This window comes from Chelonoidis abingdonii, chromosome 4 (genome assembly GCF_003597395.2).
Source record: "Chelonoidis abingdonii isolate Lonesome George chromosome 4, CheloAbing_2.0, whole genome shotgun sequence".
In the NCBI taxonomy this organism is placed as follows: Eukaryota; Metazoa; Chordata; order Testudines; family Testudinidae; genus Chelonoidis; species Chelonoidis abingdonii.
Genome location: NC_133772.1, coordinates 25485197 through 25509371, shown reverse-complemented (window position 1 = coordinate 25509371; position 24175 = coordinate 25485197). Strand labels below are relative to the sequence as shown.

Below are 24175 nucleotides of genomic sequence, written 5' to 3'. Positions count from 1 at the left end.
GCTGACATGCTGTAAGTGCCTTTTACGCAGGTAAGGTACTGATCTGAGCCCCATGACGGCAGGAGCTGAGCACCTCCCAGTTTAATGCATTTACCCTCATGCACCCCCGGGGGCAGGGCAGTGCTCTGACCCCCGTTGGGCAGATGGGGATTGAGGCCCGGCGGCTAAGGGAGTTGCCCAAAGTCACACGGGGAGTCTGTGGCAGAGCAAGGACTTGAATGCAGGGCTCCCAAGTCCCAGGTCAGTGCCATGACCACGGGGCCATCCTTCCTCTCGGGCTGGGGAGATACATGACTCAGCTCAATAGCAACCTCTGGCTGCCTAAGGGCTGATGCTCATGGGAAACCAGTCCAGACAAGCTCAGCATGAAGCAGGATGTCTGATATGGCACACAGGACAGGGATATAAAGCAGGAAGTGCCTTCCCAACTCTGGAAGATACCCTGAAGCCTTCTCCCTGTTCATACATGATATACAGCCCTTTAACAGCCTACCTTGCATTGTCCCTTGCCTCCTACCCGCAAACTACAGCGCCACTGAAACACAGCCATCTCTGGGGTGGAGCCGAGTGCCGCAGGGTACACCCACGGCAGGGTGCTGGCCAAGGCTGTACACATAGCATGGGGCAAGATCTGTGCAGGGGAGGCAGGAATACTTTCCCCATGCCATTCGAGGCTGTGTTGCTGCAGCTGGGATTTGAACCCGTGACGGCGAGGAGTCCAGGTCATACCCAGGCTTTGTACATGCAAGTAGATCTCCCTCTTGCAGCCAGCCACAGCAATCACAACAGCCTGCCACAAACCCAGATAGAGGAATTACTCCGTTAGCCCAAGTGGCGGGGGCTGGCATGGAAGGTCCTGGGTTCGATCTGTGCCGGTGACCCGAGTGGGTCATACACCCGCAAGGCTTTGCCCGCTCAGTCGCTCCTTACCGCCTTGTACTCCATGAGCTCCATCTGGAGGCGGGCGATCTCGGCCCGCAGGGCGCTGATCTGCTGGCTGGTTTTGTCCTGGTTCACCACCACCTTGTTCTTGATGTTGCGAGCCCGGTTGGCGTACTTGAGCGTGTTCAAGGTCTCCATGAAGTCCCGGTCTGAGGGGCTGATGCAGGCGATCATGATGGTTTGGCTAGGGAGGACGAAGAGCCAGCGGGGTCAGTTGGAGCTGCCATCAAACAACGCAGCACCTGGGCCACATCGGGTCAGCCAATTCCAACGCTGCCACATGGGTGCCCATTGGCAGCTCCAGCCACACCCCCCTTTGACCTTTATTTACTATATAACTGGGGTGTGATCAGCATCCGGGCCCTGCCTTGGGCCCCTTTGACCCTGGGCCGGCACAGACTGGGAGCGTGGCTCAGGCAGCAGCCTGCGTCATGCTGGCAAAGAGAATCCTGGGTGGCCTCCCCTGCTCATTACAAAGTGGTGTTCAGGGAGTCATGACCCCAGGCAGCCCACGGTGGGGCATTCAGGGCATCGCTGAGACAGGAAGGGGGGAGAGATTAGAGCAATCCCATGCTGGGAACTCGGCTGCCAAGTCCTGGATCACGAAGGGCTCAGACGCATTTTGCAAGAGCTAATTCCGCGAAAGCTGCCTAATTGCGTCTGGGGCCCAGGACCAAGATAATTATATTGGAAAAAAGTCACCATGGAGGTGCCACCAGACCCTCGGCAACACGCCACCCCAGGAAACCCACACAGCACTTCAGATCCATCCCTGAGTCCGACCAGCCCTCCTGTTACTCAGAAATCCCCCACCTCCCGTATGTGACACTCCCAGGACGCAGACCGCAGCCCCAGCGAGGGCACAGCTCTTCCATTCTGGGTCACGCACACCCAGCTGAAGCTGACACCGGCTGGGTGACCCATGTTCTGGCTCTGGGTGCCTGTTACCTGTTCCCCCCAAGGGAGTCCTGTAGGAGCCGGGTCAGTTTGGAGTCTCGGTAGGGTACGTGCACCGCTTTCTTGCTCTGGTCTCCAAGGGCGCTTATGACGTTTCCCAACGCCAGCTGCCAACAAAACGGAAGGAACTGAGTTCTCCCCGCTTGCTGGGGAGGGCCCTTTCCCGCTGAATACAAAGCTCAGGGTGATCAGAGCCACCTCTCTCCAGGGAGCGGGGGGCTCTGGACCAGATGCGCTAACAGACAGCCAGTGTAGCTATATCAGCCAGACAATGTGCTGCCCCTCTCCTGCCTCCACGTTATTCTCGAGCCCCCAGATCCAGGAATCTACCCGTACTGGGGACAGCGCTGGGTAGCGCAGCTAGTGGCCTGGTCCCTCATCACCAAGTCCACTGCGCAACCCCTAGTGATGATCCATGGCGGCTCAGTCTGGGAGCTAGTGAGCCAGGCAAGGTCTGTCTGTGTCCGGAAGCCCCTTTATATCCACTGCAGCCTGTCCCCATCTCCTCCGCCCGCTAAGAACCTACCAGGCCGCAGTTGATGGAGATGCCCTCCTTGGCTCTCTCACCCGTAGCTCCCGTCCGCTTCAGCCTCTCCGAGCCAGCCAGGTCGACAAAGTGAAACTTGGCGGTAAGGGTCTCATACTCGCTGGTGGCCTGGGATCCCTCTGGAAGGCCAGTCACCTGGCAAGCAGACACATCGCAGTGTCAGCGCCTCCCACAGGGGAACGTGGCATTATCCCTCTGCTATGATAGCTCCCAACGTGCCCCCTCTGAGCATCCCACTGCGGCTGTGCTGTCAGCCAGCACGTGGCAGGGAGTCGTAGGAACCAGCCTGACAGCGGCTCATGCCTGCTGTGCTGTGGGGTGAAGGGCACTCCCTTGCCCCTCTCGCGCAGTCTCACCAGGTCGGGCTGGGCACAGACTCTCATTTGGCACAGGTGGATGGTGAAGATGGCGTGGGAGCGGGAGCTCTGGACATTCATCTGGGTGCTGGCAGTTGTGCGGGACAGAGCTCCCTGCTTCAGACACTGGATCAGCTGCAACAACAAGGAAAGGATTCAAAGATATTTCCACCCCAGCCTGGCGGGAGGGGAGATGCCAAAGTGGGAAGGGCACCCTAGGTCAGTGTGTCATAGTCACCCTGGGATGGGGGCAGCCGAGCCCCAGCATGGCATGAGGCTCTACTGCCAAAACATCCCGGCCCGGGTGCCAGGGCCCTGCACTGGGGAGCGTCTCCCATGGCCACAGGGAACAAAGGAGCAGGTGCTGCAGGGAGACCTTGGAACAGCCCCGCTCACGAGTTACCAGGAAAGCCAAACCCCAGGCAAGAGATCAGGGTGGAGGCTAACTCGGGGTCTGTGTGCTCAGAGCAGGGATTGGGAACCCACCCATGCACAGCTGTGGCATGTAACATGACACTCTACAAATTGAGGCTCTGGTGTGCTAGGTGCTGGACAAATGCAGTGAGAACCCCAGCCCCACGCAGCCGGCAGAGAAGGGACTTGCACAGGTTACACCGCAGCAAGTGGCCCGGCGGGTAACAACCCAGCTCTCCCAGGGCCCAGCCCAGAGTCCTAAGCACTGGTCCATGCTGCCCCCCATGCTCTCTGCTGCACACAAAGTGTTTGGAGGCAGCAGAGGAGGGTTTTGACCTCCAGATCCTGAGGGTTGTTTCTGCTATCCCCAGCCGGCTGGGAAACATTCCTGCTCACAGACACAATGCACAGGGCAGGGGCTTCTCCAGGCCCAATCCCCTCCATGCGCTTGTGCCAGAAGATACTCGCTTGACGCAGCAGTAGAGATGCGTCCCAGTGTCACACGCTCACTATCCTGTCTTTGGGCCTGACTCATTTCCCCCGGGACCAGAGCCTCCTGCAGTGATGCCTGGTTAACTAACAGCTCGTACTACCCGCTGGGCAAGAGATTCCCTTGCCCCGGAGCTACAGGATGGGGGCTGTGTTCCCACCCCCCTTCGCCCCAGGATGCTGCTCCCCCATGGGAGACAGGTACCAAGGGGACATGGGAGGGCTAGGCATGGAGCCCAGACGCCTGCCCTCGGGTAACAGGGGACGAGCATGTGGGCACTGAGGATGCCAGTAGGACTGCTCTCGCTAGGCCCTGCACCACATGGCACAGAGGGCAGGAGCAGGGGCCTGGAGAGAAGGAAGGATCCAAGCACACAGATTAAAGGGGTGGGGAGTGGATTTAAAATGCCTCCTCTCTGGGGCAAGGAGAGAGTTAACTCTGTCCAAGCTGGGCTCCCCTCTTGCTGCAAGGGGGGCTGGGATCAGGAGGGGGACAATTCCCCTTCGGGGCGGGGAGAAGGAGAGGCTAGTAGAGCAGTTGTGGGAGGTGGGGGGAAGGGAAAATCCATTCACAGTCCATCCCCTCTGCCCTACTCAGACCAGCTTTGGGACAGTCGTGCCACGAAGCCGCTGCAGGAAAATCCAAAGCGCTTGGCATCCTGGTGCAGTGCCCTCATGCCACCCAGGGGCACATCAGCTGGCCACGTCTGTGTGTCTGTTTCAGGGCAGCAGCAGCCAGAGCCTCCCAGGGCTGGCTAGGAGAGCCTGCAGGAGAGCTGCTGCCCTGAGGCTGTGGCACACTAGCACCCAACTGCCCTTGTCATTACCAGGGGCTCTGCCCCACACAGCACCCGGCCCCTCCATGCTGCCCCTGCCTGCTCTCCGGCAATTCCGAGCAGCCGACTGCCCGCAGCAGCCAGGCCCCGGGCATAGCCCACCTCATCCTGGGAGCTGATGAGACGAGAGGTGACGCCCGTGGTGTAGATGCTGCCGCTGGCGTCCTCGTGGATTTTGATGTTGGACTTGCGGTGGCGGGAGTCGGGGTCCCGAGTGCTGTCGAACAGGTCCAGGATCTCCTCGTTGTAGAGCTGCCGGGGAGGGAGAAAGGGTAGTACGTTACTGGGCGGCCCGGAGCTTGCTGCAAAGCCTGGCATGGGGCTTCACAAATAACCTCCCGCCACTGTGGGGTGCACAGGGGTTGTGCTTAGATAGCCTCTTGGCTCCCTCCAGGTAACCCCTACCTCCCCCATATGCCTCCTGGGTCCCCCCCCTCCAGGTACCCCATCCTCCCCCATATGCCCTCTCGTTCCCCCTGCACCTCTCCTTCAGGTAACCCCGACCTCCCCTCAGTGGAGAAAAGGGGGAATAGCTCAATGTTTTGAGTACTGGCCAGCTAAAACCCAGGCTTGTGAGCTCAGTCCTTGAGGGGGCCATTTAGGGATCTGGGGCAAAAATCTGTCTGGGGATTGGTCCTGCTTTGAGCAGGGGGTTGAACTAGATGACCTCCTGAGGTCACTTTCAACCCTGATATTCTATGATTCTATGCCTCCTGGGTCGTCCCTCCCCACCTCTCCTCCAGGTACCCCTGACCTCCCCCCAATGCCTCTTGGGTCCTCCCTCCTTGAGGCCTCCCCTGCCCAGCACACACAGAGCAGCACAATGCCAGCATGCTGCCCCGATGATCCCTAGCTAAGGGCACAGATTGGAGCAGTGAGTTCCCCAAGGCCACGCACCAAGCCAGTGGCAGAACCAGGAACAGAAAGAATCCAGGTGTCCTAGCTCCGGACCGTGCCCACTAGGCCTTGCTCTCTGCTTAAAAGCTCGCAGAGAGCAGACAGGAGGCCGAGGAGCCAGCTCACCGTACCCGGTGCTCCACCTGTCACTGCCCATACGTGCAGGGACCCTGCTGTGCCCCTAGTTATCTGGGACTAGAGTCTGGGCAGGGTAATTGTCCAGAGCCTAGCAAGTCAGGCCTGGCCCATGGGGGTGGGGGAGTGTCACTGACGGATTGACCTGCCCTGGTGGAGAAAGGGCTTAATTAGGGCTCTGAGCCGGGAGCTCCCCAAAGACTGGGAAGCCAGATCAGATTGTGCACCTCGCCCTGGATTAGCTTCGCAAGCAAGCCGTGTATCGCCAGCCCAGCTCCTGCTCCCCTGCCGGGGCGGGCGAAGCATGGAAGGGGTGAGCGCTGATTAGGAGGAGGAGAAAGGGATTTAGTGCCAGTGGCTAAGCGGGGAAGGGGCAAGAATGGCAGGGCAGGTGCATTGAGACCATCCCAGTCGCTACAAGGCAGGAGAATGAGTGGGCTCAGAGGGAGCCCCCTGAAGGCCCAGGTCCATAGAGGGGCTACGCAGGGGCTCCTCCTTGGTAGAGCAGCATAGAACGGACAGGCTTCACCCCATCTACGATATTTACCAGGTCCCTCTTTACCCTCGTATGCAAGTACCTCACAATCTATCATTTTTACCCTCACGCTTCATCATACAGATGGGGAACAGAGGCCAGAGAGACCAAGGGATGTGTCCAGAGTTACCCTGGGCATGCAGAACAGAGCAGGGAGGAAAAACCCAGGTCTCCGAAATCTCGCCATAGGGCTGATCCAGGCAGTGACCCTACACGAGGGATAGGTGATGTGACCTGGCCGTCCCCCTTCCCCCGCCACCACCTGCAGATGGGACCCTGCCCTGGGGTGGCGGCTGTGCCTGGCCTCCCATTCCTTTGCCCAGCTGGCTGGCAGTTCTTTGGGTGGCACAGGCTGGGACCTGCCCATTTGCATAAGTGATGGGAATCCAGCAGATCATTACAGGGTGGGTGGTGCGCTGAAGTCCCAGAAGGAAGCTGGGTTGGGGCCTCACTGCTTGTGGTGCTAGATGGGCTGCAGATCCTTTGTAAAGCACCTTGAGCTCTCCTGAGGCAAAGTGCTAGATACCAGCTGGGTCTAGATGATGCGACGGTAAAGCCTGAGCTCTGCTAGACTAGGGTCTTCACAGTCACTGCGATTCTGCAAATCGCCGGGACTGAGCAAGGCTGGGCACAGCCCGCCGGGGAATACAAACGGGAGACTCTGAAATAGATCAGAGGGAAACTCCTGCCGGGACTGGAGGCTTCAGAAGCCCAGACATCTAAGCCTCTGAAGTTATTTAACAGGCAAAAAATATCCTGACCGGAAAACAGACAGGACACAAACTCAGCAGGCAGCCCCCAGCTCCAGCACTGCCAGCGTCATTAACCCTTGCTGTGCTGGAGTCTCTGCCGTCGCCCCAGCAGCGTCTGGGCTTTGTCAAAACTTCTCTATAGCCAAGAAGCTAGCATCTGCCAGCCTGGCCTTCAGACTGGAAGGCTTCTGGTGCTGAACCTACAGAGCTGCAGCAAGGCCAAGGAGAAGGGTTTTCAGATGTAGCTCCTCTTAGCCTAGGTGGGATGGTTCAGTCCATGTAAAGGGTCCACCAGCCACCCCTTGGCAGCCATGGCATTGGCCAAGCTTGCACAAACTCTCCACCTGCCAGTGCAGTGGGGCCAGATCCTCAGACATAGCTTCACTGAAGTCACTGGAATTACCCCAGCCCGTAAACTCTAACGGGGTGTTCCCAAAGGGGGTGTCGCTGGGAGGAAAGAGATCGAGCAAAGGGAAACGTAGGCTGAATAGCAGGAGGTTTTCCCGACAGCGAGATCTCCTTTGGCGACTTACGCGGTGGGAGTCCCAGCACCCTGTGGCATTCACAGGCAGGACTGACTGGCTCTGGGGAAGATGCTATAGGAGGAGGAGACAGGATCTCACAGGGTTCACTGCAGCACTTGTGTCTGATCCTATAGCTCATGCCCGGGGCTGGGCAGTCACACAACACTGCTGGCGGAGGACACTCCTCACTGTACTGAATGACAAGCAAGGTTCACCACTCAGAATAGCCTCGCCCTGACAAAGGGATTTCAAAGGACGTGCCAATGAGCAGGAAGTTCTCCTGCGTCCTGCTTCCATGCCAGCTCACTGGCGCTCAGGGCAGAGCCAGAGCCCTGCCAAGGCTAGAGATCCTTGGGAACATGGTCACGCTTCCGGCTCCTTCACCTCTGGGCCAGAAGAGATGAGGAGGGCGTCATGGAAGCCGGAAAAGTTTCCTGTTGGGGTAACTTACCCAGCCAGGTACAGGAGTCTGAAGTCATATGAGTCTCAACTCTTTGCACAGATGGAGAAAATGGAGCTCAGAGACTTTCCAGTGAGAACTCTGTGCTCTAGTGGTTTGGGCCTGATCACCTGGAGATGTGCAATCCACTTCTGGTTCAGACCCAGGCTTGCCTGATCTTTGGCTGGTCACTATCTGTACCTCCATTGTAAAATGGACCATTGGTATTTATCTAATTCATGAAGGTGTTGAAGCCCAAGAAAAAATGCCTCTGAAGGGATAGATATTCAAGGATCATTGAGGGCACTGTGTCAGAAGTAGGATTAGAACTCAGGACCTCCCTGCTCCCAGTCTTTCAGTCCTTTCTAGGCTATATAGCCTTACAGCAGATGCTTTCTCCTCTGTACTTTTCCAACAGGGGAGGCATTTCTATGTTGGAGTGGGACTAGTTTTCAGATCACTTGAGCTCTTTTGTAGAATGTGCAAAATCTCAAGTTTCAGGATTCCATGCAATTACACAAAAGTGATTTGACAAAACAATGTCACAGTAGTTTTCAGTGATTTCACAAAAATCTCCCTCACCCAGCTCCAGTCACTAAACACAAGGGTGGCATAGTCTGGATCTATTATACCACAGCACACATTTCTCTATCAACATGATCTGAAAGTAAAATGCAAAGCCAATTCTTTAAAGATCTCCTGGCTTTTCCACATGCGTTTGGGGCATTACCAAAATAGAAACTTTGTCAGAACAGTGGGGCTAGATATACAGCCTCCCTGCATTCACCCAGAGAAGTCATTCTAAACCCATTCCTGTCCTGAACTGCCGACTGATGCTGCATTTGGTTTTTTCCACATTCCACCCCTGAACTAGCTGCATATGGTTAGAGCTGAAGCAATCACGAAGTACACACAGTCCACAAGGCATGATGGGATCATACTAGATGAAAGGCGCAATAGGAAAGGTTTGGATAATGATAGGAACGTGCTAAAATCAGGGCTCTGGAGACTGAGAAACAGGGCAAAGAGGTGGGAAGGGCCAGTATGTTACTTTCAAGGTGATGAGAAAGCCTGAAGCCTGATGGGGTGGAAGGCGCCACAGAATTTCTGCTTAGCCCCTGAATTGGGGAAGGCTGGAAGAACCTACATTCTTTGTACAGCAACTGGACTTTGGCCCAAATCTGGATGCTGGCAGGTGGGTGCAGAGTACGCAGACGGCAGTGGAGCCAGCCCCCCAGACACAGAGGGGGCACAGATAACCAGCACCATTGCCTTCCAGAAAAGCCAGAACATAAGCAGTCAGCACCGTTTGATGTAGGGCCCACAACACCTGCCCCGCTGCAGCAGTGCATAAGCAGCTGTGGTTTGCAGTCACTGCGACAGACACCCCCACCCATGCCCTGTTTCGGGGTATGGGAATGGCAGCTCCTCGCACTCCTGGGCTCTGGCTCACTCACCCCTCACTCACACCCACCTCGAGAAACTGGGCGCTGACTTTGAACTCTGGCACGGCTGTGCCACGCTCCTGGGCCGCCCGTTTGCGTTGCTCGATGCCGCTGAAGAGGTGGGAGATGGCCCGCGGGATGATCCCGTGCTCCTCCTCTGAGATGTTTGTGTCAAAGCCAGTGCCCATGGTGTACGTCTTCCCAGCTCCGGTCTAAAAGGGCACAGGATGGGCATTTAGACAACCCCAGGGTGCATAGGCCTAAGAGCATCCCCCTGCATCTCCAGCCCTGGGCTGCCAAACCCAACCTGCAGCCACCCCTCCCGGACTATTCCCCAACAGCTCTGTTGATGCCCCAAAATCCCAACCCACAGTCTCCTCAATATTCCAGGCCTGGGCCTCTGCTCCTGCACCTCACCAACAAGCCTCAACTCTGATCTGCAGGCCCAGCCAAGCACCTTCCTGCATGACTTTGCTGGCGCAGCACTCTGTGCCCAGCTGGATAGCCCACAACTGCTAACAACTGAGCCTGGCTTCAGTGCAACAGCCCAGGTTTACTGCCGAGACACAGGATGGGGACAGCCGGTACCTGGCCATACGCCAGCACGGTGGCATTGTAGCCTTCAAAGCAGCCCTCGATGAGTTTGCTGACGCAGGTGGTGTAGATCCGCTCCTGCCATGTGTCCAGGTTGAACACAAAGTCATAGGTGAATGCCTTGTCCTTTCCCAGCAGCACCTGGGGCTCCCCAGGCATCACTGAAGTGCAGATGTGGCATCCCTCAATCTTCTCCTTTGACAGCTGGGGACGGATCCTGCCAGCAGGAGAAGACAGACAACTGAGGACACAATGATCTTCCCTCTCCCAGAGCACCCTGCATAAAGGGAGATCACCTTGCCCACCAGTGAAATGCAGCCACCTCTGGGCTGCAACCTGGCAGCAGCTGCTTAACCACACAAAGTAACAGTCTGGAACAGGAACACCACACCCAGATGAACCTGCAGGATGCAGGCTTTAGAAATGCAGCTGGAATTTGATCAGGGTGGCCCCCTTGACTCTTGTGACTGATGCAATGAGATAATTAGAGACCACACAAAGGGTAGGGACCGTGGTGTTACTGTCACCTCAGTGTTGCTGGTTCAAAACCCCCCCAGTCAGGAGCTACTGACAGCAATTCCCATGTGATGGTTGCTTGGCCCATAGCAAGTGATATTGGTGGGGCCCCAATATACACACCGTAAATTGTGGGGAAAGTTTATGGAAAATACCTTCCTTATTATTATTTGTCTTGCAGTAGCTCATCGGAGCCCAAATTATGGATCATGACCCCCCTGGCACCAGGTGCTGTACAAACACAGAACAAGAAGAGGGTCCCTGCCCCAAAAACCTGATGATCAATTGTGAGACAAGAGATCACAGGCAGCTGCTGACAGACAACAAGCACAAGGAAACACGGCCCTGCCAAAGGCTAACAGAAGTCTCAGAAGCACCTTTCCTATTTATTAATGGCTCCCTGGCCTAGTCAGATGCCTTTCTCCTGCCTCCACCTCATATTTTACTAGAAAGAGCAAGACCCATGTTTTCTGCACTGGCCTCAGATTCTGGAGGCTTCTCTTTCTGGGGAGCCCATTTTGAGACAACTGAGGCACAATTCCCAGATGTACTGACTGTCCCGCAGCTCCCACTAACTTCAGCTGGATTTCCTTGTGCTCAAACCTTCGGGGCGGGAACATGGCCCACTGTGTCTCAGGCTGGGCCACCCAGAAGCAGAGGCACCCCAAATCCATGGCTGCTATTCAAAGTTTGTGCTGACGAGCTCCCATTTTCATTTGCATAAGTGGGTCAGGTCAGAAGATGCTGGATGGTCCCTAAAGACTGTTCCCAGTGGCAGCCTGGGCCCTCGGGTGGATTATCTCTCCTTCCAGATCTCTCTCCCACTCCTGGACTGCTTGCAAACCCTCCCCCCATTAGATATGTAGGGGTCCCAGCTGCTACTTTATGGCAGTCGGTACATCAGTCTCCTAACTGGAATAGGAGTTTGGATGACCTGGGCACCTACAAACTACTAGGACAGGTAATGCAAGGTTTAGACATGCGGATCCTCTCTCTGCAAGGCATAGGTAGGTAGCCCCGTATGTCTGTGCACAGCTCCAAACTGCACACCCGCTTCAGGGATCTAGAAGAATGCACGCACTCATTTAAAATGTTGTTTATAAACTCCTAGATTTCGAGGCCAGGAGGGACCATTCTGACCATGCAGTCTCATTTCCGGCATAACACAGGCTTGCCCCAGTAACTTCGGAATCAATCCCATGACATGCTGGTGAGCTAAAGCAGATGCATTAGAGATGCACGTTCTTGATTTCAAAGCTTCAAGGGATGGGGCATCCACCACAGCCCTGGGTAAGTGGTTCTGGTGTCTACTTACCCTCCCTGGTCAAATAAACACACAAACCTGGGCTTTATTTCCAGGCTGAATTCACCTGCTGTCAGCGCCCAGCCGCTAGACTCATTGCTCCTTTGTCAGATAGACGACTGCAGCGCACACATTCAATCCACATCATTGAAAGCTCCCTTGATGCAGTTTCCCATGTTACAAATCGAGGCTTAAACATTTTTTGCCCCAAATCAGTCATTAAATAAACCCCATGGTAATCCAAATATTGCTGATCAAAACAGACAAGGGAAAGGGACAATACAGACCCCACGGGAGCGAGACTGGGGAAGCCAGAGATGAAAACCAACCCAATCTGAGCCAGGAAGGTAAGAGCTCCGCTAAGGGTCTTTTCAGTACTTGCTCTCAAGTTCCTGATTACCTTCTAAATCACGGCGCTGAAGGCCAGAAGACACCATGAGCCAGTCTGACCTCTGTAGCTCACAGGCCGTCAGCGTCACCCCAGCATCCGCACAACCCAAATCAGATCCATTAGGCGTAATTTCACACACACACACACACACACCTAAAATCCTGCCACTACACAGAAATGAACTAATAGAAATGTACTGCTAACAAAATGACCTGCAGCTTTGCTTGGTAAGGCAGCTGCTTTCACTGAGATTTTAAAGTCTCCTCTTTTCAGGGGATCGGCCTGGCAGCTCTGAAGCTGACTTGCCTGGAAAGAATCAGGGAGAAAAAACAACATGACACCAAATACTCTGATAAAAACTCTTTTTGGAGACTTAATGACAAGACAACTTCCCTCATTGGCCGTTTTATAAATACTTATATTAATTCCTTTAAAGCCATGGAAGCCGGTAGAACAGACCACACGCTTAATACCACCCCCACCCCCCTCACTAAGTGGGGCTTATCAAATAGTGTACAATGTTACACCAAACAGTAGCTGAAGGTATTTTAGCCATGGGCGAAGCAAATCCTGTATGGCCACTCTGTGCCTCAGTTTTCCCATCTGTAAAGCAGGGATAATTATATCAAATACTTTGTAAAGCTCTTTGAAATCTCTGGATGAAAGACACTGGGTAAGAGCTAGGTGTTATAGACTGAGACTTTAAGGCCAGAAGGGGCCCATCTTGATCATCTCATCTGGCCTCTGGCACATCCCAGGCTGTAAAACCTCACCCACCCACTCCTGTAGCAGACCCCTAACCATTGGCTGAGTTACTGAAGTCCTGAAATCATGGTTTAAAGACTTGAAGTTAGAGAACCCATTATTTACACCAGTTAAAACCTGCCCGTGCCCTGCGCTGCAGAGGAAGGTGAACTCCCATCCCCGGATCTCTGCCAATCTGACCCGGGGAAAATTCCCTCTGGACCCCAAATCTGGTGACCAGCTAGACCCTGAGCATGTGAGCAAGACCCACTAGCCGGACACCTGGGAAAGAATCCTCTGTGGACAGTTTGTGTATCACTGAAGGATGGAAAGGGAAGTCAGATTATGCCAGCACAAAAATCTCATTAAGTGGGGGCTTTTCTCTAGAGTTCCCAGGCTGGCACTTCGTTTAAAGCCTACAAACAGAAACAGACAGCACAAGGCTCAACTGGGCCCTTTGGGCCAGAATTTCCAGGCAGAGCTCAGCAACCACAGCAAGGTTCACATTTTCAGAAGGGCTCAGCACTGGGGCCGCTCAGGTTTCTTCTCCCCAAAGAAGTTTCCTTCCCTGTCCCCTTGGACAAAAAAAATAATGGCTTTTTGACAAAAACGATGGGAGTGGAAGGGCTGTGTGCGTGTGTGTAAAACACAGCACTTTGTTTTCGACCAGAAAAACATTTTTTGGTAAACATTTTCATTGTTTCTTGTGGGGCGAGGGGGAAGGAGGAAAATATTTTAAAATATTTCTTGCAAAAAGAATGGGTATTTTTCAACCAGCACCCGACAGGCACAGCTTGTGTGAAAGCCTGGTTGTGAGTGTCACAATGGGAGCAGCAGGAATAGCTAGCCCCAGCTGGGGCTGCCAGGTTCTTCTGAATGTTCTGGCCAACTGCAACTTTGCATGGCCAGCTGCACCCTCCCCGAGATCTCTCCCCTCGGAGTCACAAGAAGCTACTGTTAAATGCTTTGGCTTTTACCCTAATGCCCAGTAGCACCCTGCTCTCCCCCTCCCCTGCCCTGCTTCCTTATGCCACCCCGTACAGCTGGGAGAGCTGGCACCCTGCCTGCTGTTTTGCTTCTGTGCTAAGGGAGGCAAACAGGGCCCACAGCATTGCAGGGCCCATGCTTAGACCAATGAGCAGAGCCAGAGGATCTGAGCTAGGCAAGGTATTTCTGGCTGAGTCTTCTGACCTGATCCCACCAGATACCCAACCACTCAGAGTCCTGCCTCAGGCCAATGCCTGGTGTCCGCTAACAGTGAAGTTCTAGGAGTGCCTAGAGGTACAAGTCATGATAGAAGCCCTATAGTGATAGTAGCGTTATCACCTTTCTAATGGCTGGTAACTAGAGCTCTGAGACCCCGCCCCCTGCTCCACCTCTTCCATGAGGCCCCACCCCCTGCTCCGCCTCTTCCCCAGATTTAAAAAAAAAAAAAAAAAAAAAGACCCGCCAGGGCTTGTCAAATGGCACCCAGACACAGAAGCCAAAAACTGGACGGTTGACAACCTTACAGTGGCAGGTGCTGTACAACTTCACCAGGCAAATGCACTTAGCACAGCATCCCATGCCAGAGATCTTTTAAACCAAGGGCACCTGAAGGGTGGTGTACAATGAAGAGGCAGGGGATGTGTTCAGTGTGAGAGGGAAGGATGGGGGAGGGGCATGAGAGCTAGGAGCACTGGGATAAAACTGAGCAAAGGAAATCGAGACTGAACATCGGGAAATGTAGAACAAAAAAAGTCAAGACGAATATAACAAAGAATACTCCTTTATTACCCAGCACAGAGTTAGCAATGAGTTCCACAGGCTATCACATAGCCCAGATGACAAAAGCTTAGTTGGACTCAAAAGAGGGCTGGATATTTACAAAGATAGTGAGAATTTGAGAAGGTTCTTTAAAAAAAAAAAAAAAAAGAAAAACAGTTAAATCCTCATGCTTCAGGGCATGTGCCAACTTCTAAGCGATGAGGGTCAGGAAGAAACTTTCTGTGGGAAGGTTATTCCTTAATTTTCCACTTTGTGGATTTCTTGTACCTTCCTCTGAAGCAGCTGAAGCTGCCCCCTATTGGAAATGGGAAACTGGACTATGCCAGTTCCTAAACCTGGTTGCTGGCCGGGGAGCAGGCAGATGGACAGGACCGGACCTACCAATATTAGAGATGGAAGAAACCTCCAAGAGGATTAGTAGAGCACACAAATTTGTTCACATTGCATAGCCCCTGTAATGCTCGCTCCATGCCTTGTCTCAACTGCATTCTCGAGAGCTCCCAATAACAAATTAGAGATGGAAATAGTCACACGATTACCCTGTAAAACTAACAAACTTGCCTGATCATGTGTCTAATGGTTACAGTATTACAGCACTAATGAGGCCAGGCAGTTCTAGTCAGTTACTGTCATGCCTCAGGTGGGTAGGATAAGGAATGGCAGGTTCACAGAAGTTCACAGATTAAAATAAAGCCCGGGACAAGACTAGACCCTTACAAATTAACACTCAGGGTTCTAATCCCAGATCTGCCACTGACCCATCATGTGACCTTGCCTCAACCTCGCTATGCCTCAGTTTCCCCACCCACTCAATGGGGCTAATCACACTGACCAACCTCAAGCAGAGCCAGGAAATTGGATCCAGCAGTGTTTGCAAAGCACACTGAGACCCCAGGCCAGGAAAGTGTTCATAATGAAAGAAGAGAAGTTGCAACAGGGGTGAATTTGGCCCATTGAGGTAAAGAGTGGGGTGAGGCCTTCGTGCGGCTCCCTCTTGGTTATTAAGCTGTGCTGAGGAGTGGTGGGATGCTACAGATGTTGGAGAGGTCCTGTCAGAATCCATGCAGCCCAAACAGCAAAGCCCAACCTGATCCCAAACCCACGGGAGCCAGGGCCAAGACTTCCAGTAACTTCAGGGGCTGCTCCAAAGTGCATCAAGCATAGCACTTGTCCACCCAGATGCCTAAGCCCATTTGGCAGTTAGGGAGTTACACACTGGTCACAAAACAGACCAGGGCTTCACAGGCAGGGAAATCATTCATCAGGACAGAGGTGAGGCAGACTCCTGCAGGCACTGCCCAGAAAGGATTGGACCCAAGTCCCATCTGCACTGGTGCTGAGAACGGTTTTACTGCCAATTGCGCCTTCCACACTGGAGCACAGGACGGGGCTTGTTCCAGCCACATAAGCCGCTTCCAGTCTCCATTTCAGGGGGACCCCGGCTGTCAGCCACTTTTCAGGTAGAGGGGGCTTGAAAGTTTCCAGATCCTTGTTAGGAGTGAGGTGTGCGCACCAGCCCTGGCTCAGCGCCCGCTCCCTCCTGCTGACGGCCCCACAGCAGACATGACACCAACAGCATCCAGGGGACACTAGCAATGCATTCTGGGAGTACAGCACCCCTTGGGGCTGGGTGCAGTCAGACTGGCTGACCAGCCCATAGACAAACCTGTTCACCGGCACCCGGGGTTCAGGGAGGGGGAGAGGGAAAGGAGATGGACACAAAGAACCACACAGTATTCACTGTTAGCAAACAGCCCTGCACGACACTCCCGCTGGAGCCTTCCTGGCCCTCCGGACGGAGGAGGTGGGAGTGTGACAGATGCCACAGCCGGGTGCAAGAGGGGCTGGGGGAAGAAAAGAAGACAAGAGTCCCCCCGCCCCACTAAGGCACATCCAGTTGGCTGAACTGTTTGGTGGCGCGGGTGGTGGGAAGGCAACAAATAGATCTGGTCCAAGCAAGGATCACTGGAGCACCAGGGCTGATTGACAGGGCTCGACGAGCTGCAGAGCCTTCCTGCAGGGCTGGTCTATTTGCAAACCTGGGCCTGGCCAGCTGAGAGAGCCAGGAACACACAAGCCACAAAGCTGCAGGCTGACAGACACACTGGTAGAGACAGAGACACGGGTAGGAGGAAGAGATCTTGCCCTTTCCAACTGGGAGCTCTCGCTGGGCCGATGACTGACAGTGCTGGGCCCCCAGAGCCAGGCTGCAGCCTCTGAAAGTAGCACTGTGTGCCAGGGAGCCCCTATCCTGCATCCGGGCTGCGCCAGAGTCAGACTAGGAAAGAGACACAGCAGTTTATAAAGCAAGAGAGGTGGCACATGGGGCTCCCCGACTGGGAGCCTCTCTGGCTTTTCTTTCTTTGCTGGCAGGATGTGAAAGCAGCCATCACCATGGCAAGATTGTCATGGCAACCAAGCATCTGCCAGGAGGGGAGGAGGGAGCGGGACACTGAACCGGAAAGGGTGAAAAGCTTTGACTGACTGACACACACAAACACACAAAAATCCCTGGTCAATTTCTTCAGTGGCCCTGAGTCACACAATGGCCGGCTTGTTCAGCTCTGTCACCATAAGCCAACATTGACAGAGGGGGAACCAATTGGGCTGGCATCCAAAGTCTTGAATGGGCATTGGCCTAAGAGTGAGTCCGCAGTCCCCATGCCAGCGGCAAGCAACTCAAGGAGCCTTCCCCCATAGGGTGACCAGATGAGAGACGTGAAATATCGGGACGGGGGGGTGGGGAGGGGGGGGCTGCCGGTGGAGAAAAAAAACAAACAAAAAACAGCCAACCAAGAGCCGCCAGAGCATAGGAAAAATTGGTGGGTGCTGCCACAGCATCATTGCAGACAAAGTCTGCACAACTCAGACCCTAGGACTTGGGTCCCCTGAAACTCAGGGCACAAACCCAGATGATCTGCCAAAGTTCTAGAGAGGGTGCTGTCCAGTCACCTCTCCTCAGTTTCCCCTTCCATTGCTAAATTGTCTCGAGGGGAATATTTTACATCTATTGATCTCCGTTCTGCCCACAGCACTTTGCCAATTAATACTTCAACAGAAGTGTCCCACCAGGCAGGGGACATAGGGGGTGTCAAGGCTGATTCCCCATCTGGCACGTCAAGTGCAGAAGGTGGGGGCCCGTAAGGATTCTAAAAATGAAGACTGGCTGCTCCAGGTTTATATTGAACTCCCAAGGTTACAGCTTCTCTCTGATCTTGGATGGGTAGATGCTGCCACCACCCAAGTGCAAACCCTCCGCCCCTTTTGGAACACAGGAAGGCACACTTAGAAATTCCTTCCTGTGGGGTACCCTCAAGCCCTGTCACCCCCCTCCAGGGAAGAGCTGAGAAAGAAAACAAAGGAAATCAGCTGTTTCCACCAGCTAATTAAACAACATGTGCACAAACCTCTTAGGACACAAAAATCCAATCCTGTTCTTAAAAAAAAGTAAATTTTATTAAAACCAAACAAGAAAATAAATACCTTTGGAACTTTTTTTTTTAAATATAGCAAAAAGCCTATTACAAGGATTAAGCATCAAGAATAGCTCTCCTGAGGTCCAGCTTAAAGGCTACAAGCAAAACAAAAGCACCTCGGGTTGGCACAGGGGAGTCCACAAGCTATAAAGAAATAAAAAGTGAAACCTGATTGTGTCTTCCTAGACATTTCCTGATCTACTTACATATCTGAGATTTCAAATAAGTAGTTTCTAGGTATGATCTGGTGATTTCCATACCTGGCCCACAGCTTATTACAGCTCAGCTCCAGCCGCATCTCTGCTTTGTCCCCTCTCTCCGGAGAATTGAGACAGAAAAAGGGAAAGTTCTTTCCCCAATTTTAAGAAGTTCTAGTCCTCCCATTGGCTCTTTTGGTCAGGTGCCCACTCCCTTCCTTTTACCTCTGCAGGGAGACTTTTTCATCCTCTACAGGTAAAGCAAGCAGAGAACAACCTACTAAGAGGGATTTTATAGCTAACTGGCTGGGTGTTCATAAAGGGAGCCCCTCCCCCCCCTTTATCACAGGGGGAAAGAATTATTTATCACCCACGCAAAGCAGACAGTTTTTAAGATCTCACCCCAAAACCCTCCGAGACACCCACCAAGCTGTGCCCACTAGTAGCATTAGAGTTTGCCATGCTGCTCTGGTCACACATCCACACAGCGGGCTTGGTAACCTGTAGCTCATGCTAGGGCCTGCTAATGTTGTTTACACAGTTGCCCAGAGCAGCTGCTGTATGGATGTGGCTGTAGAGGTCCAAGAGGTCACCCCGCACCGGACATCAGGGCAGGCAGTGTGACAGAATCATGAAATAAAAACAACGCAAGCTCTCGGGGCTGCAATGCACCAGCCCAGGGAACTCTCACCTCAGCGGCTCAACACACACACACACACACGAGTTTTCACACAAAACATCTGACTGATGAACAATCAATGGTCTGGAGGCAAGAAAACCTCTCTGTTCAATGCAAGTTAGTATCCAGGCCAAAGATTACCTCGAAAGACAGAAGATTCTGACATAAGATGGGGGGTGGGGGGGAGGGAGGGGAGATCCCCTACATGGTGGAGCAGGAAGCCCTACATTTAGAGAGGATAGAAATGTCTCTTTGGTGCAGTCAGCCAGCAGCTGGCTCAGACAGAGGGTTTTCTTGTTTAGTCCAGCTAGCTCCACTTTTCAAAGGGATTAGACTTGCCGAGTGGACAGGCTGCTCAGAGTCCTTGGGGGCTTCTACCCTGTGCCACTCAAATCTGGCTTTTCGTTGGCCCTGCTGGAATTGGGATGGGATGTTACTGCTATGTTAGCACCATCTGCCCCGGCAGAGACTTCGGAGGTCAGGTCTGGAGCAGCAACAGGACAAACACAAAAACGAGGAGTCCTTGTGGCACCTTAGAGACTAACAAATTTATTTGGGCGAAAGCTTTTGTGGGCTATAACCTACTTCATCAGATTCATGGAGGGCAAACACAGTTGTAGCTCAGCAGTGGGCGGGGTGAGGATCGCAAGTGTGAATGCTACCATCTTGGCCAATGCACCAGGGACACCCACAGCTAGAAGTATGAGCTACAGATAGCAAACAGTCCCAGACTCGTGTCCTCTATGGACCCGCCACACCCACTGGGTTGCACAGGGAAGCTGAAAGAAGTCAAAGCAACTTGGAGGAATCCAGTCCTGGTTCTAGCCACATGCCCCGGCCTTTGTTTTTCTAGCTTGGAAGGGCAGAGCAGACGCTGTCTGAGCAGAGCGCTGCCTAACGTGTAGCCTACATCTGCTCTGCTGCAGCTCCTGTTCCTGGCACCTCATCGACAGCAGAGGCTGTGCTTGTCTATTTCTGCAGCAGCCGCACGTGGATGACTCACACTGAACCCGTCACCCGCTCCAATCCCCCTGAGCTTTCAATGTGGTGCTACTGCCTGCCTAGCCAGTCCCCTCCGTTCTCATTGGGCATCTGAACCACGCTATGGGGGGCTCTCTTCCAGCCTGCATCTCCAGTGCTGCTGCTCAGTCCCATGCATCCTCCCCAGTTTAGAGGTCGCTCCTGATTTTAGAAGGCACCCGGATACTGTGTGAGGGCAGCATAAGTGCCTAGGTCAAGCTTATTGGCCACCAGTGTGATTAATATTCTCTAGGTCACTAATTAAAAATACTGACTAGGACTGGACCCAGTATCAGCTCTCGAACGTTTTGGTCCATATGCTGTTGCTATAGTAAGTGCACCGTACTGCAGCAACACGATAGCCATGACCCTTTTCACCACCGCTTTGCCATTCTCCTGTTTCTCATGTTGGTCCCTCACCCATTGCAGAAAGGATGCAAGAGATTCCAAGAAGAATGGAATCACCTCTCAAGCAGCAAGAGAACAAGGCCCCTTGTTCTGGCACCAATAAGATCGATCCACAGCTACCCCGACCCCCAGCACAAGGTCTGCTGCCAAGTCCAGATCCACAGTGTTGAGCAGGTGCAAGTGCCCAGACAGACAGGCTTCTTTGGGACACATCCAGGACAGCTGCTGCTACCCAGAGACCACAGTGAAAGGCCTTGATCCCCATCTCGCTCCTGTCACCATGTGCCCTGGATCACTCGGACTGGTGGTAGCATTTCACCTTGGCATAAATGGTGGCACAAGCTGTGAGGTGGGGAGAATCAGACTGATGTGCATGCTGTAGCTCTGACCACGGCAACATCTTGCCAGCAGAGGACTAAGCCTCTGGCTACAGCAAGAGGGGGCTGCCAGCCTCCCTGGGGAGGAGAGGATCGGTGGATGTATTCAGATGGGTTCTCTCCAAGGCACTTACACAGCCCTCATTACTGTGGTGCACTGACCATCAAACCCACTGCCAGGGCATTGCTATTACCCCATTGTACTCAGGGGAACTGAGGCCCAGAGCAGCTATGCAAGGCTGAGTGACTTGCCCAATGGCATACGGAGTGTCTATGGCAAAGGGGGGACTGGAACCCAGGTCTCCAGAGTCCCAAGAAAGCAGCTCAGCGGAGCCTCTGCTCCAGATCTGGGGCTTTCCCTGTGGGGCAGGGGAGAAATGCTGGGACTGCTTTGTCCTCTGAAGGGAAGGGGCCAAGTTCTCACATGGGGGAAGGAGAAGGAGGAGTCACTGGCTTAGGGGTGGGTTGGGTTGGGCCCTGTACATTGAGGATGGAAGAGTTTGCTGTCTGCACATGGGACTCTCTGGTTGGTTTGGACCAAATTCAAGCCTAAGTGAAGCATTTAATTACAGCAGCCAGAAGGCAGCTCAGGCAACTGGAGAAAATCAAATGAGGCTCCCGCAGAACTGTCGGGCCTGATCAGCCAGTGCTCTCCCCTATGGGTCAGATTAAAAGACACCATTAGTCACCTCCCAGCAGGGCATTAGCTCGGTCCTCAGCGTGCCTGCCTGAAGCAGGGCTTGGATGTTTGAGCTTTGTGTGGAGGTTCTAGGCAGACTCCCAGCAGCAGGCAGAGCCTACAACCAGACAGAATGGCCTAGCACCTAGGGCACTAAACTGGGACTCAGCAGATCTGGGTTCAATTCCTGGCTCTGACGCAGAGTTCTTGTGTGACTTTGGGCACACCCCATAATCAATTTTGTGCCTTAAGTTTCCCAATCTGTGCTCTGGGGGAACAGCACTGCCCCGCCGGGGGTGAGGGGGAGATAGAGAGAGTAAATACATGAATGGCTGTGAGGGGCTCTGATACCCCAGAGGTGGGGGCCAGATAAGGGATAGGCTCACCGTGTTTCATTTAACCAAAGGTTAAGGGGTGTCTTGATCCCAGTCTACAACGACCTATCCAGGGAACCCGAGGCTGATAATGGGTTCATCCGCCTAGCAGAAGATGGTCAAATGAGATCCAGCTGCTGGAACTTGACACTAGACAAATGCAAACAGGAGGGTCGTTAACCCTTGGAACCACCTCCCAAGGGCTGGGCTGGATTCTCCAGCCTTGGCAAGGGTTAAATCCGGACGGGGTGGTTTGCTCGAAGCTCTGCTCTAGTTCCACCAGGAATGAATGCAGGGGAGCCCTGTGGCCTGGGTTACACAGGTCAGACTGGGGGATCCCTCACCCCAGAGCAGGTCCTCTCTTGTTCCTGTGCAGGGGGCTCACTAAGGGGCAGCCCCCACACACACGTTACCAGGATTGTCTCCAACATGGCACTCCCTACAAGTTCAGTTTGGCCACGGGACCCTGTAAGGACCCAGCTCAATGCAGCCTTTGCTCAGCAGGAGAAATCCTTCCAGGGGGCACTCTCTGCCCTGCCCTGCCCTCCACAAGGCCTAGGTTCGATTCCTTCCCTCATCCCTGGGGAGCAGCCCAGGAAACACCCTAACTTCCCCCAGAGGCTGGGAACTGCTCATCTCCCTCTCCGCCAACCCCTCCATTCAGGAGTCGCAGGGCCTGCCCCCTCTGCCTCTCTTAAGCCCCGTTTCCCAGAATGCATAGCTCATGAAGAGCTGGCTACCTGGCCCCTATAATCCCTATCTCTGGGCTTCCCCAGGCTTAGGAAAGCCTTTCAAATCAGACATCAGGCAGCCCACACTTGCAGCTCATAGCTCTGGCATAGCTCAGCTCAGCACATGTGTGCCGAGCTGAGCTATCTGCCCTCCGTGTTTCATTGAGGCAGGCTCTGGGCGGGCAGGAGACTGGTTTTCAGAGAGGAACGAACACACAGGCTTTAAACCAGAGAAGACCCTGCAGAAGGGAAACCCCACCCTCAGGGGCCCAACCAAAACCCCAGCAGAGAAACACAAGGGGCAAACATTAGCAGCCAGTGCTCCATCTTATTATAAGCTAGCCTCATGCAGGGCTGAGGGACTGGCAGGCCAGCTATAGGATTCTGCCGTCGGGATCCTCAGTAGAGTCTCGAATAGCAGCACCCAAGGCCGTCCGTATTTCTACCGGATTCTAGAGCCACACACTGAAGGAGCTTAACAAAAAAAACAATTACACACACACACCAACCTGTCCCAGCAAAAAGAATCGCACTGACGTGCCCTTTGCAGCTCCTCTTCGATCGCTCAGCTTGTCTGTTTCAGCTCTCTCCCGCAGCCGAGAGGCAGCTTGTCTTTTACTGGGTGTTGTACAGCCCCTAGCACAATGGGACCCTAGTCCCTAGGCACCGGTGAACATAAATTCTGGCATTCACTGGGTATTTCCACCCTCCCAGAGATGAGTGGAGTTCTGATCGGGAGCCACCTTCCAAGCCCTTTGGGGAAATTCTGGGCCCCCATCCCTGCTAACCACTGAAATATTCCTGCGAAAGCAGAGGCTGGTCCATGCTGTTATACCAGTGGTACAGCAGAAGAACTCCACTGCCACCTGCAGAACTGGCAGCAGCTCCTATTTCCTTCCATCCCCATACCTGGGCCACAGGCCCTAGGCTTTCTCCTCCCTGACCCCTGCCTTCAAATAAGCTGTGTGCACATGGCTGGCTGGCTGACTTATCCCATGCACAAGCCAGAGGGGCTTGGAGTATCTCAAGTCCTTGCCAAAATTGGAGCGGCTTATTACATGGAGTGTCAGTTCCTTGGGGGGCCTACACAATGGGGACCCAGTCCATGACTGGGATGGTAGGTAGGCACTATTACTGACTGATGGGGGACAGGTGCCAGGCAGATCCAGAGGGAAAAGCACCTCCTACTGGATCGCCAGCACCCTCTCCTGCAGCGCCTCAGCATTCCGCTCAGTGTCCCATCCGGGGGGCAGGGGAGGGAGAGGCAGTGCAGCACCCAGGGGTGGGAGCAGGGAAGGGAAGGCAGTGCAGCACCCAGGGGGGGTGGGAAGGGACTGCTGGATTTTTTGCTTTCCACAGCAGGAAGCTTTGAAGGCTTCCCAGGTTCTCAGAGTGCCTGGCTCTTCGAGAGCTAGTTCCCATCTCCAGGCTGAGACACCAGAGCAGAGCAGGAAGGCAGGGCTGGGCGGAGACGAATACACAGGGGATGCTTTATTGAGGCTACTGGACACAAACCGACCTCGCGGTCTCCCAGAATCCTGGCCTGCAACCCGAACACATGAACAGGGTCAACCCCACTGCACCCATGGGTTGAAACAAGACCCTGCCCAGCACTGCGAACGGGGAGGGGAAGGGGTCCTTTGTGCAGTGG

At 53.9% G+C, this 24175-nt stretch overlaps 1 protein-coding gene across 5 annotated transcripts in view; it reads right to left on the bottom strand.

Annotated features, from left to right (window-relative positions):
• Positions 1 to 24175, bottom strand: part of KIF21B (kinesin family member 21B) — a 77118-nt gene that overhangs the window by 31487 nt on the left and 21456 nt on the right. For all 5 annotated transcript variants that reach the window (XR_012655723.1, XR_012655725.1, XR_012655724.1 and 2 more), the window contains exons 2-8: positions 9857 to 10079; positions 9298 to 9480; positions 4644 to 4793; positions 2803 to 2937; positions 2426 to 2581; positions 1891 to 2006; positions 931 to 1126 (exon numbers count right to left, since the gene is read on the bottom strand). Coding sequence is in view for 2 of the 5 variants with exons in the window: in XM_032801610.2 (XP_032657501.1) it covers positions 931 to 1126; positions 1891 to 2006; positions 2426 to 2581; positions 2803 to 2937; positions 4644 to 4793; positions 9298 to 9480; positions 9857 to 10079 (1159 nt within the window). In the remaining 3 variants the exon portion in view is untranslated. The remainder of the gene's footprint in view (positions 1 to 930; positions 1127 to 1890; positions 2007 to 2425; positions 2582 to 2802; positions 2938 to 4643; positions 4794 to 9297; positions 9481 to 9856; positions 10080 to 24175) is intronic.